Source organism: Alosa pseudoharengus, unplaced genomic scaffold, assembly GCF_046254945.1.
Source record: "Alosa pseudoharengus isolate Yale_2024_CS ecotype anadromous, Long Island Sound unplaced genomic scaffold, YU_APseudo_1.1 YU_APseudo_1.1_scf_11, whole genome shotgun sequence".
NCBI classification, from domain to species: Eukaryota; Metazoa; Chordata; class Actinopteri; order Clupeiformes; family Clupeidae; genus Alosa; species Alosa pseudoharengus.
In genome coordinates, this window is record NW_027468576.1 from 24,560,799 (window position 1) to 24,573,695 (window position 12,897).

General features: G+C 42.3%; 1 protein-coding gene across 5 annotated transcripts in view; it reads left to right on the plus strand.

Annotated features, from left to right (window-relative positions):
* Nucleotides 1-2,057: 2,057 nt before the first annotated feature.
* The window catches only part of nfic (nuclear factor I/C), a 107,665-nt gene continuing 96,825 nt past the window's right edge, over nucleotides 2,058-12,897 (plus strand). For 3 of the 5 annotated variants that reach the window (XM_076278534.1, XM_076278536.1, XM_076278537.1), the window contains exon 1: nucleotides 4,631-5,216. In XM_076278534.1, coding sequence (XP_076134649.1) covers nucleotides 5,187-5,216 — 30 coding nt within the window. In that variant the 5' untranslated portion in view covers nucleotides 4,631-5,186. Of the gene's footprint in view, nucleotides 2,538-4,630; nucleotides 5,217-12,897 lie in introns of those variants that run through there. The other 2 variants (XM_076278535.1, XM_076278538.1) reach the window with 2 other exon arrangements.

The following is a 12,897-nucleotide window of genomic DNA, read 5'->3' on the forward strand; positions in this document are numbered from 1 at the left end:
CATAAGAAAAACAAACCGTTGAAATCAGCAATATGTTTAAAATAAGTAGTTTAGAAAATTTGGCATGGCTTATGTTGATATAGCCTATACGAACTTTTTCTTTTGGTGTTTGAGAATGAGACACATCAAGCATAATTAAGAAAAGCAAGTTAGTTTGAAAAAACCCTTGAAAATAACATTAAAATAGTAAATCTGTTAAAATAAAAATATTTGGTTGGGAGCTCCTTAACACTCTGCAACAATGTGTTGAACTAATTCCAACCATAAATTTGTTTAATAAATTCTGAGATGGCAATGAATGATTATTCTCCCGCCTTACGTTCTAACAAGATGTTGTTAATCTCAACAAGCATACATAAATAAATATTCTGGCTCACATGTGCATGAGTAGCCTGGTCAATGAGACCACAGGGCTACTGCAAATCCACAGATGTCATGGGCCGAAATTCTGTTAGAAAGTGACTTGACTTACTAAAAATGTTTGAATTTGTAAAATAAAGCTTTAACCGCCGCTATCTAGCCGGCTGTTATAGGACCACTCTGTTTGTCATCCCTTTGACTGTTCAATGGATATTTTAGCTATTTGCAAACAATGCAGGCGTTTTCCCATCGCATTTTTAGATGGATAAAATATTGCCTCAAATGCATACCATTAACTAGCCCACATTATCATGAATATCTGAGAGGCCCAGCTGCTAGGCCTACTGTAGAGCCTCATGTTGACCGCGCTTTTTGTTTTTCAGGAAATTAAGATTATATGTTAAACACAGTTCATTCGTAAAAGGCCATTAAATATAAATGTAAAGTAATTTGGTTAAAATAATTAAATAAATGGTTCCTGGTCTTAAAAGTAGCATAGTCTACACTTACAGTTGGGCACAGTGCCTGGTTGTTAGCACAGGTTTGCCTCAATCAAGTTTCACCAACATTGTATCCAAAGTCCTGTCAAACTCTTCGTAGTTACATTATATAGCCTGGCGCAAGAATAAAACATCTTCGCATAAGCTGTGTGGTCATTTTCATCACTCTAAAAGTGCTGAAGCAACGTGAAAAAGTAGGCCCACAAAGGCGTCTGAACTGACATAACATCTACAGAACTATTTAAGTTATGAGTACTGTTCAAGTTTAAAATAAAATTATACTTTATTTTTTAAATGTTGATGCAAAATACATTTCAAACACTTCGATTGCCTGAAGTCTTGATCCTTGTAATTGAGCGTATGTGGTGATGTGGGTTTGCGCACAGGTATATCACAGGTCTCAGATATTTAATCATACTGATAAACTAACAAGACTGCTGTAGGAGTAAATCCTAATGCTATTCTACATGTCCTGAGATTTTTTTCAATTAATCATTCTTTTCTGGACATGCCAAATGAATTTCCCCTTGGGATCAATAAAGTATCTATCTATCTATCTATCTATCTATCTATCTATCAAATGGACACAAATGACATCGATGCTTTCTACTGGCACTTCGATTTCTATGCTAGGGCTATGTAATTTACATTTTTCTCACAGAACTTTGGACTAAAAGTCATAACGTTCATCTAAAGCTAGGTGCTATTGGACAAACTGACATATCCCGAACGTTGCTATTCACATACACTGCCAGCTGACTCACGTGTGGACGTAAACCATCTCACGTCTCTCTCTCTCTCTCTCTCTCAGACACACACACACACACACACGCACGCACGCACGCACGCACGCACGCACACACACACACACACACACACACACACACACACACACACACACACACACACACACACACACACACACACGCAGGTCCAGTCCAAAACTCGCAGACACAAAAGTTTACAGTGTAGGCTACCGGTTCTCTGATGCTTCCATACCAACATGGAATAGTCTGTAACAGATTTATTCTGTAGTGCTACCACCTGCACTTTCTCGACCTTTTCTTAAAGAGCAAGTATCAGAATAGTGCCCCCTCTCTTTTTTACACACACACACACACACACACACACTCCGTGTTTCATCAATTGCCTCCACGAGACGACTGTAAGATCTCAGAGGAGCCCATCGTCTGTATTGCCATTCGTGAGAAAAAAAAAGCAGACTGTGCACTGATACCATCATAAACACAAGGACATCTTGCTCTAATGTACAATGGTGCAAAGCTATGAGGTCGAAGACTGAGCACTGTAGTTTTAAGATATACAATCGAAAACTGTACGACACGCGGCATCATCATCCAGTGCACTATTCCGAGTCTCACCTGCTTGAAAGCGTACGTATCTTGTAATAAAATATATAGGGCTAAATTTTGTCTTCTTGTACCTTGTGACGGGGAGTCGGATCGGATTGAAGCTGCAGACTTGGCGTGGGACGGTGTGGTCTCTCTCCGGGCTATTTTCCCCATCCGAAGAGCAAGGATTACATCTTTGCGAAGATACATGGATATGGAATAATAACAACGCTTCGACGGGATGACCAGGCGTTGAACTGCAGTGTTGCAGAAGCCTCAAAGCTATAACTTTTTCTGGGAGGCTCGGCAGTTTCGCTTCGAAATGGTAGGTTAGCAAGTAATTTTTTAATATATATTTCACGATTATCACGGGACGCGAAACGAGGTAGAATTTTAGATAGTCGGATCAGAACAGTATTTCGGTGTCTCTCCTTCCTCCTTTTCAAGGCAGTAACTCCTTTTCTTGTTGGTTTTCGGCCAAGAGGAAGGTCTGTGGGAAAGGCTACAGATGCAGGCATGTATTTACGTTATAAGACGCGTAATGATTCAGATACTCTGCGTTTTGGCTTTTGTCCTTCAGCGAAAGTTATTTGGTGTTTGCCAGCGAGAGCATGGCAGCACAGATGTGTGTTAACCACAGGACTCAGAAGGCCAAGTTTAAGTTCAAAGCCAACGCGCTCTGGTGCCCGGTAGAGTTTGTTCAGCAGAAAATGGCCGCAGCCGGAGCCGCAGGCGCTCCGGCATGAATTTGAACCACACACCGACAGAGGCGCTCCGTCCCTGGAAGTAGTCCTTGTCAGAGTGCCGTTGTTATACAACCAAGAGCGCTGACTTAATCTAACTATTTTGTAAGAGCACTCAGCTGCACGGTCTGTTTGTAAAACAATAATGTCTTGCTTGGGAGTCCCCGCCACCAATTATTGCCGTAAATATTTTAAAATTCAAAAGTTTAATCCTAAATGTCAACTCAAGTTATTTGCAATTGTTTAGTAGCCTAATGCTGATTTGAAGTTTCCCAGGATCCGTTTATTTATTAAACAATAACTTTACAGCAACAGTGCCGTGCCACTAGGCTGTAGTAATTATAACCTTCGTAATAATGTCAGTAATGCAACAACATTTTTTAAGTTACTTCAGTTGCAAGTCATCACATAGCCTAACATATGACTTGACATATGACATATGGTTTTAATGTTCGATGGAAGATGTTTTGCACACTCTTTTAAAGGAAGTAATGCTTTAAAGGATCTGTATGCTCTGAGCTTTCCTCTGATTGCCTATTTATACAATAATGTTCTAATCTGGTATTTTAGAAAAGGTAAAATAACACCACTGCTGTGCTTTTGAAGACGTGAAATAACATGGTATTTATTAGCCTAAGCTAATTGAAATGTTTGGTATAACATTGATCACTTTATTTTCTGTACTGACACTAGGCAGGGATTGATTATCTTATATGGTCTTAAATTGCATACTGTGTTAATGTTGATAAAGCTATTTTCGGCATCAATAGCCTAAACTTTGTAGGTGGCACGGTAGGCTACTTATTGCTGCACATAACTGTATAACAACACTTTGCCTAGTTACAGTGTGAAACAAGGAAGTCAATTATTTTTCAGAATCCAAGGGTTTTGATGGAGAGTTTGTGTTCAGTGACTGTACGAGCATTCCTTCTCAACAAGATTATTTCCCATATTTCGTGTCATATCCGAGGCAGAGTAGACACTGTTTACTGCCGTGTTTGCCATGATTCAGACCAGTGTTGTCCGTTTGCTAACGTAGTGCAAAAGTGAAACTGGTTTCTATGGTTCCTGTAATGGCAAGGGTATATTTTCCTGCGTGAGGTTTACAGTAAAGTTCACTAAAGTAGCCTAATAAAACTGTCCCATTTCCTAGTCATTGGTTAGGACTATTGTCATTAATTTGTTTTGTTTCAAAAAGCCTATACTTTTGGGAGTAGTCAATTTATAGGGCCTGAAAGATTTATTAATTAGCTTCTTTGTCATTAATAGAATTTGAAAATGGGTTATTTTAGGTTTTGCATTAACGTATAGGCCTACAAATTAGCCTGGGACAACACAGCTAATGAACAGGTGCTCCATTTGTAAGCCCTCTCCAAAGTGATATTGTTTTGCGCTTGTAAAATATAAAATTACTGACATAAGTGACACATGATCATACCTGTTCTTTATCTGACTTTTGTCAACGCGTGCATACAGTTTTTAAGTGATGACGTGATGTTTTTGCCTTATATATTCAGTTAAATGCATGAATGAGGGCATTCATGCCCACACTGTGACGCGGTGTCCTCAATAACCCTTACCGCTAGATTGTAACACGATGTAGGCTAAGTTGTAGTGAATTTGTTCGGAATACGCGCAACCCTTACTGACGTTACTGTCGCAGCTCATGCTGGGAGCACAGACGAAGGGTGGGAGTTTCAGTGCGCAAGTGCTTGGAGGAGAGAGAGTCGCTCGTTACTTCTCTTCTAAACCAAACTTTCAGACGTCGTTCCTGAGCTTCGTACTGGGGCGAATGAGGATTCTGCTTTGTTGATTTGGAGTAGGCTACGCATGTCGTTGGACAGAGAATATTAGGGTTACTGCTTCTTTAAGTTCTTTTTTGGGATGGGCTATTTTCATAACGTCATTTCATTCCTCCCTCTTTTTCATTTTCTCATTCTTTGATTCTTACTCCCCACATTTCCTAAATGGAACAGATTATCCGACCCTCCACATTGTCTTGCTTTCAGATTTTTTATTCAAACTTTTTAGTTTTACATTCCTCATTTTCGGCAACTGACTTTTTCTGGCGTCACGTTATTTTCGGAGGGCAGATATTTTAACGGACGTAAACTGGAGGTGGCGATGGTGGAAGTGTTGATGATGATGGTGATGATGAAAATGATCTGTGAAAAATGATCCACTAACTTGTCTGTCTTTGCCACTTGCCAAGTCATACGCTCCTTTTCACCATGATGTATTCACCCCTCTGTCTAACTCAGGTAAATTACTTGTTTCTTCTGTGCTAACGCGCTCTCCGTGTGTGTGTGTGTGTGTGTGTGTGTGAGCGGGAGAGAGAGGGAGAACGTGGCTAATGTGTTCGTCGACGCAGATTTCAGTTTAGAAAAGGGCGGGATGCGCGTTGGAATACACTTTTGGAATATTGCAAACTTGAGTGTGTCATTTAGTCAGTTGTTTTTCGTAGTCCTCGGTCTGTAACACTATAACTGAACCTATCAGGAATTAATGTTCTATTTCAGTGCCAACTTAGGTCAATACCTGGGAAATAACTGGAATTATAATTTGGCAAGTGTCAGGAAAGTGTGTAGCCCTATAGGGATGTAATGTGGAGGTATGCTTAAAATGACTTTCAATTAGGATGATTAATAACCAATAATTGACTGTGCCCATGCTAGTTCATAAATGTTGTTAGTAACTGGGGAATTTTACCCTTAACTATCTGGGGAATTATAAGGCCTAATAATGAAGCTATGTATTGCTGATAAGATATTACATTCCCCTTGGAAAAATATTTGTAGGACTGTAATATTTTGAGGACCATAATATTTCTTTAAATAGCCTGTTATTAAGAGAAATTATTGAAGAAATTATAAGTACACTATGGTCAAGGGACACTAGCTGCTATTCCCCCCCAGAGTTGCACTTTTTTAATTTTGTAAGTGGGAGAAACTAAAGTTAGCTTTATGAATTACTTATATGGAATAGTGTGACTTGTTGACTATGTTAGGTTTTGTTGGTTTACTTTCTTTGATTGCGTTGTGGTGTTTGTATCTGTGAGTACAGGCTAATACGTTTTTACATGTGCTGGGAAAACAATGTGCGTTTATAGTTGTGTTTATTATTCACCTAAACACACTTCCTATTTAAAAATGTTTTGTCAGTAAGCATACATTTTTTGTCATCGTACTATGTAGCACGAAGGAGAAGACCATGATTACCCTAATAGTTTTGATTTGGAAGTCATCTGTGGTATATGCTGAAATGGAATGAAATATGCTGAAATTCTTCTTCCCAGATGTAGAATTGAAATAGGGACAAAGGGTTTTTAAGGTCAGTTAGTGGCACAGGCGGCTTACAGTACTGCATATTGACATGAGAAATGGGGTGATATTTTAGATGGACTTGACTGCTGTGCTGGACTTTGCTCTCAGAATAGCCTAGCAGAAAAGCAGAGAACATTTTTGTCTTGTTTTACTGTTTGCTTAAATTACTTGACAGGACACATTTTAAGTCTACGATCATCTGAACTAATAAACTTTCAGAAAGTTTCTCGAACAAAATGTTGAGTCCGTTCCTTTGAAGCTGAATTTCAATCCAAGTTTGGAAAAACATTCTCAGTATTTCCCTAACGAATAGCATTACACAGAAAACAGGTTTTGCTTCAACAGTTTGAAATGTATTTTCAGTTCTGTTAATACTGAATTATTATCTTGCATTAAATATGAAGAATTTCTATGCATGGCATTTGGCTGTTAGTATATATAGTCAAATCAGAAAAACACCCCATCTGTTTATATTTCCCGCACATGGCTTATTAATATTGTGACCTCTCCTCAAAAAAGTTTAATTTATTGCATTGCTGATCAGTGTATTTTTATATAGCTAGCAAGTATATTGATGTTTATATATTTTGGTCTTATAGTAATTGTATTTATTGTGTTCTTGTAGTAATTTATGAAAACCCAAAAGATGGGCACAGAAAGGCGCTTAGTCGCTTTACATATTTGATTTTCATTCATGCCGAAGATGTGTGGAAAATGAAATCCCTTACACGCAAAAGGCACGATTCACAATTCCTCACCATACATATGAATAGTTTTTCCGCCGCCTGGCATTTGTGACCTGGATCTAAATTTAAGTTTTGTTCAGTAGCCCATAACCCCTATGTGAAGTCTGAATTCACCTGTATATTGTTATAATATTGTCATATTTAGTTTTTGCCCACTGTGGGCCTCTGCGTTTAGCCATAGAGATAATATTACGGAGAAGAGAATTCCGGCTGTCTAATAATAATTGGCCTGCAGTAAGAGTCTGTATCCCTATGGTTCAGGAAAACAGACCTGAATGTAAGGGTGCTCCAAATAGTACCTCGATACAGTGAGTTTGGTGTCGAGTTGGCATTCGTGCTGTAGTCTGTTTTCCGTATGTAAACTTTCAGGAGTAGGGAGCCTAACGTGCTTTCTCTCTTTCTCTCTCTCCTTTTTCTTTTTCTCTCTCTCTCTGTCGTTTCTTTTTCTTGTGTTTTTTGAGCTCTGACAGCACCTGCAGACTCCTGCTTTTGCTGTTTAATTTCTGCTCTGATGTGTGGTGCTCTGAGGGTCAGTACGGGCAGACAGGCTGACTTGGTGTTGGCTGCCAGGCAGGCAGTGCAGGGCTGCAGAGCTTAGAGTGCCGAGGCCCTGGTGCCGGGCAAGTGTGTGTGTGTGTGTGTGTGTGTGTGTGTGTGTGTGTGTGTGTGAGGAAGGCAGGACATGTGCCAGACATTGCAGCTACGTTGGCAAACTTGAGGGGCCTTTGCACTGCCCATGCACGAGGGAAGACTCCAACACAGGCACAGTGTTTAACTCCTCTCTTGCCCATTCGTCCAGCACATCAGCTCCATATCCATACTGTTTGCGACGGACTCTGTAATGCAGCTAAAGCAGCTTTTAAAAAAGAATGTGCCGAACTGCTCTCGTGAACATTGATTGTGCACAAGAGAAGTAGGACGAAGGCTTGTGTCAAAACTCACAAAACTTCAGCCAAAATTGTTGGTGCTCTTTGCATTACAGTCCTGTGCTTGTGATAATGGCTTGCAGAATAGTGTAATGTGCATTGTTTTACTAATGTGTTTGAATGAGCATAATTTCTGTTGAGTTATTCCTATTGAGCACTGCCAATGCTTTACATATATGCAACTTGCGGTTTCTCTCTTAAATAGTCTCTCTACAAGAAGGTCTATTCCTTACTTAATTCTGTAAGGCTTAAAAAAATACAGGAGCTAAACACTTTTCACAGTTTCAAAGTATGTCTAATAGTCAGGTTGAAAGTATGAATGAAGTATTACTTCGCAAGTTTCCCCCCAGAACTCTCTGCATAATAAATAACATGTTGATGTCCTGTCAAAATGATGGCATCGCAAAATGTACCGAGACGCATTTGAAGTGTTGGCCTAACCTTAGGAGATTTTTTTTTTTTTTTTTTACCTGCAATTTAAATAAATTTAATTAGTGCTATGTGGCAGAGCCTGTTTGCGGTCGCCTGCCTCTGTGCCAGCATGCTTCGGTATCCGCTGGAGCTTGCTCTCCCTCCGACTCTCCATTCCCAGGGTGCTGGAACAGTGCTGTCCTGCCCCCATTTCTCATCGATTCACTCTGTTGGAGCTGCAATTAGCACCCCATGGGAGCGGCCTAGCCAGCCAGCGCCGGGCCCAAGATGGCCCGCTAGTCCCGCAAATTATTTTAACATCTGACAACGTGCCGGGCCGATTGCCCCATATCCTGATCCACGCTGCACCGCGTCGAACAGAGCCACTGCCTGGATTTGTCTTGAGCAAAGTTTTATTTTTCATACTTTGTTTCCCCTGTCATGTGCTTCAAGCCTAAACTGCACATGATAATCATCTCACCCCCCACCCCCACCCTTCGCTGAGCCATGGCCTCTCTCTCTCTCCCTCTTCTATATTTCTTTCTTTACAATTAAAACAAAGAGGCAGTGAACTTTGGTGAACTTCTCACGTTGTATCTCAATCTTTCACAGGAGCGCGCTCTTGTTTTTAATTCGCCGTGAACGCGGTGAAATGTAGAGTTCAGCTGGCTCGGCCCGACGTGAGAGAGGCTGTGCTTCCTTTGTCTCAGTGTTGCGCCCGGGCTATCGGGGACGAATAAAAAAAAAAACAGCCCCGGCGATTTAATTAATTCTGAAGCGTTCTCCACCCCTATTCCATGATTGCACACATTGTGTTTGAAGTGCCGCTCGTTGGTCTCTCCCAAACTCCATGGTCCCCCCAAAGAACCCCTGCTGAGCATTCGACTGGTCTTCTGTGGAGCCACCAGGGGCTGGGGGTGGGGTATGGGGGGGGGGGGGGGGGGCAGAAATGCGTGCCCCACTTTCCCCCGCTGTGGAGCCCTGAGTGGCGGCCGCGTGGCCAAGTCCTCTCTCCCAGCGGCCCCGGAGAGCCGGCGGGCGCGTCGCGTCCAGAATGACACGGGCTCCCCACATGCCAATCAGTACTTTAATGAAGTTATTTTGACTGTCCGCTCCTGGGTGTTTTGCCACCCCTCTCCGCTCGTCTCCTCGCCTTAAAAAACCATCACTTATTCATGTGGGGGGAGTGAGAAAATGGGGACGGCGTGTCGCAAAGTGGAGCAGCGCCGGCAACTTTTCATGCGCTGATCCCGCCGACAGCCGTGGTTGTCACCAGAGAGTGAGCTAGTGGGAGGTTTTTCTGTGTTTAGTGGGGGTTAGGGTGGAGTGGTGGGTGTGTGCGTGCGTGCGTGTGTGTGTGTGTGTGTGTTGGGAGGGTGATGGGAGTGGGGTGGGGTTGGGTTGGGTGCTTTTGAAACACACTCACCGTTATAAAAAGCCCAGGGCTCTTGGCATAATGTAGGATTCCATGTGGCCGTGGCAGATGTCTGTGGAGGGCTGGCTGCGTTTCATATCACATCCAGGTTCCTCGGTGGGGAGCATGGTGAGCATTTCTAAATATTTACATTATTGCCAAAAGAAACACCCTGTTTGAATTCCACCTGAATGTGCAGCTTGCGCTACAGCCAAAAGATTATCTGAGGATTGTGCCACAAGTGCTGTTATTTGTTGCACGATGCCGTTGTGTTTGTTGCAAAGTAAGCATGCTTGGACGACACGCATCGTTGCGAATGTGTTGCCTTGACGTTTTTTTTTTTTTTTGTTTTTTAAGATGAAGTTTCAGCGTGTGTGTGTGTGGCTAGGATGAGAGAATGTTGGCATGATTTCATTGTTTGAGTTTAATTGAAGTGTGTGCCAGGGCAAGAAAAGCATTGGAGATGGCATGGTAGAGAGATAATGCCAGTGAATGAGTTGCGGGGTCTCGTACTCCGAGTATCTGGGCTTCACAGCAGAGGGCCATTGTGAGCGGAGCCTGCTCTCTTGGCAGCCATGTTGCTGATGGAAACACTCTCTGAAAGCTTCCAGCAGAAAGGGGATCTAAAAAATAGAGCGCTGGCGTGGCATTGGACGATGTTCCCCTTAAAGATTTTGTGAATCAGTCTTTGTTCTTCTCCTGTGCTGATCTCTTCTTGCGAGTGATTGTATCTTGTAAGAAGTTAATTAAGGAGGATAGCCAATTGAAATGTAAAGCTCTAAATGTCAGGGCACATTTCTTCAAGTTTTGTTGCATCAAGCTCTGAGGTCTCTTGTAGTTCCATTACAAAGTGCTGTAAATAGATCAGCTCACTATATCATTTGCTTGGTTGGGAAAATATATTTTATACACACGAGTGACATGGAAGGGGGCTTGGTGGTCTGAGAGACACCTCTCTGTTTCCTCTCCTCCGCTCACGTCCGCTCCTCAGCTCCATGACGAGCCATGGCCGTGCTGAAGACTCTGTGGGAGATGAGCTCCTTGTTTGGGATGACAATTGAGACAAAGGTGGAACTGAAGGGGGCTCAAGGCATCAAAAGCAAATGCTCTAAGTCCTCCATCCCTGACTCCCTGCCTCCACCTTCCACACCACCACCACCACCCTCTGGAGGTGCTCTCCCAAAGGGCCAGGCCACATCTTTTTATTTTATGAAGAGGGAAGAAGCTTGTTTCTTTTTCTTTTCTTTTTTTTCTTTCCTGGAGCAGGGATATGGAGTCTTATGTGCTGACCAACTGCTTGGCCGGTGGAGGAGAAGTCACATGCAGCTGAGATAACTGTTTCTACGTGCAGAGCTGCAGAGGGCTTTCCTCTCCTCCTCAGATAGAGGGACTTAGTCTTGCAGCTGGATGTTGGGATAAGCCTGTTAACATGTATTTGTACATTTAAATGTATTTATTTGACTTTCAAGTGAGGAAAGTTGCAGCTCAGGAAAGTATAATATAAAAGGACAATGAAAGGAGGCACATTTAATTTTTGTCATGAGTTCCTGATAGCAGTAAAAAATGTCATGTTTTATGTATTATGTGGTTAGTGTTCATTGATTTACGTATGTGCTCACTCACTTGGAAACTGGTAGCACCTGAACAGTTCTAATGTGGACTCATTCTGAAATGTAACCCACACAGAAACTGTCAGTGCAAGTTTCCCATTCTGATCATAACAGTGACTGGAAGTATGCAAAGAAGCTTGCCGCTGCAGCATGGGCTTGTTGTGGCTGTGGTGTGCTGACCTTCCTTCTCTCGCTTCCGACGGCCCCTCGTAGGTTATCCGCCCACAGGGGGCTGCCATCTTTTTCCTGCCTTTGCCAGGCTTTGGTGTTGCACACTGGCCCTCTGTAGTGCAGTCTCACACATGCCACGAGTGTTTCACCAAAGAGCAGCTCACTCTGCCATGATTCTGACGGGGTAGTAGCCTGGCTCTGGTGCTGGAGCCAATGAGGATCCGGACCTTGCTGTAGCATTAGCTCTGTAGGATTAGTTCTAGGACATCTTACAATTTAGATTGAAATGTGGGTTCCACTTGGATCATAGTGGGAGAGGGGAAGCAGTCTTGTTAATGGGATGACTTTCAGAATCATTAAGAAGTCTTTTAGAAAAAAATCATTACTGGTGGTGCAGTGTATCAACTTGCCTGTCTAGGTTTGCCACCCTTGCATGATAAAAAAAAATATTTGAATACAACGTGATCAGTACCTAAAATAATCTTCGGTTCCCGAAGTTTCAGACATGCTGCCAAAACTTCACCATTAGTGTCCAAAGTGAAAGGAGGAATTACTCTTCGTCTTATCAAACTTGTGCTAAGAAGATTGATTAAAAATGGTAATATGATCAAGGCTTGGCCTGTTAAACCAAGTGCATTATGATTTACTGAAGGCTTCAAAAACTCCATAATCCCAAGGACAAGCAACCGTGTGCTTCATAAGCCCAGCATGGAAGTTGCCCTCACATGCATTGTTCATTGTTTCTCCCCGCCTTGACTTTGAGCGATGACTTATCTCAGTTATTGAATTATACGTTGTGCAGGAAATTGAAAGGCTCTAATTCCTGCCGCATGCCTGTGGTCATGACCATTCTCGTTATGCGTCTCAGTGAAAGCAGCGTCTTCTTCCTCTTACAGCAATGAAAATATTTGCCATGTTCCACTTTATTAGCCTTTGGGGAAACGCTGTCACTTTTCTGGACTTTTTTCTATTTGCAATGTGTCATTAAAAGGTTTGGATAAATATTGTTTTAGTATTGAGTAGATTGAAGTTTAATTATTGTGCTCGCTTGACATACTTATTTTCCGTATGGTCGACCTGAATTGAACTCGGGCGGCTACAACGCGATTGGCTCTTTTAGCTAGACATGACAGCCAGCCCAAACTCCTGATATTGGCAGCGGCAAAAAAGCTTGAGATGGTGAGGTGGCTTTTTGATGAGACGCCAACCGCCTGCTGCTTCCCCCCCGTACCTCGGCATGTGACCGAGATGAAAAACCCGCTTGGCAAAGAAACCACAGTAGCACAGCACTGTCACTGTGAATCCGTAGTGTCTCTGAGCTGAGGGATGTGATATATCACA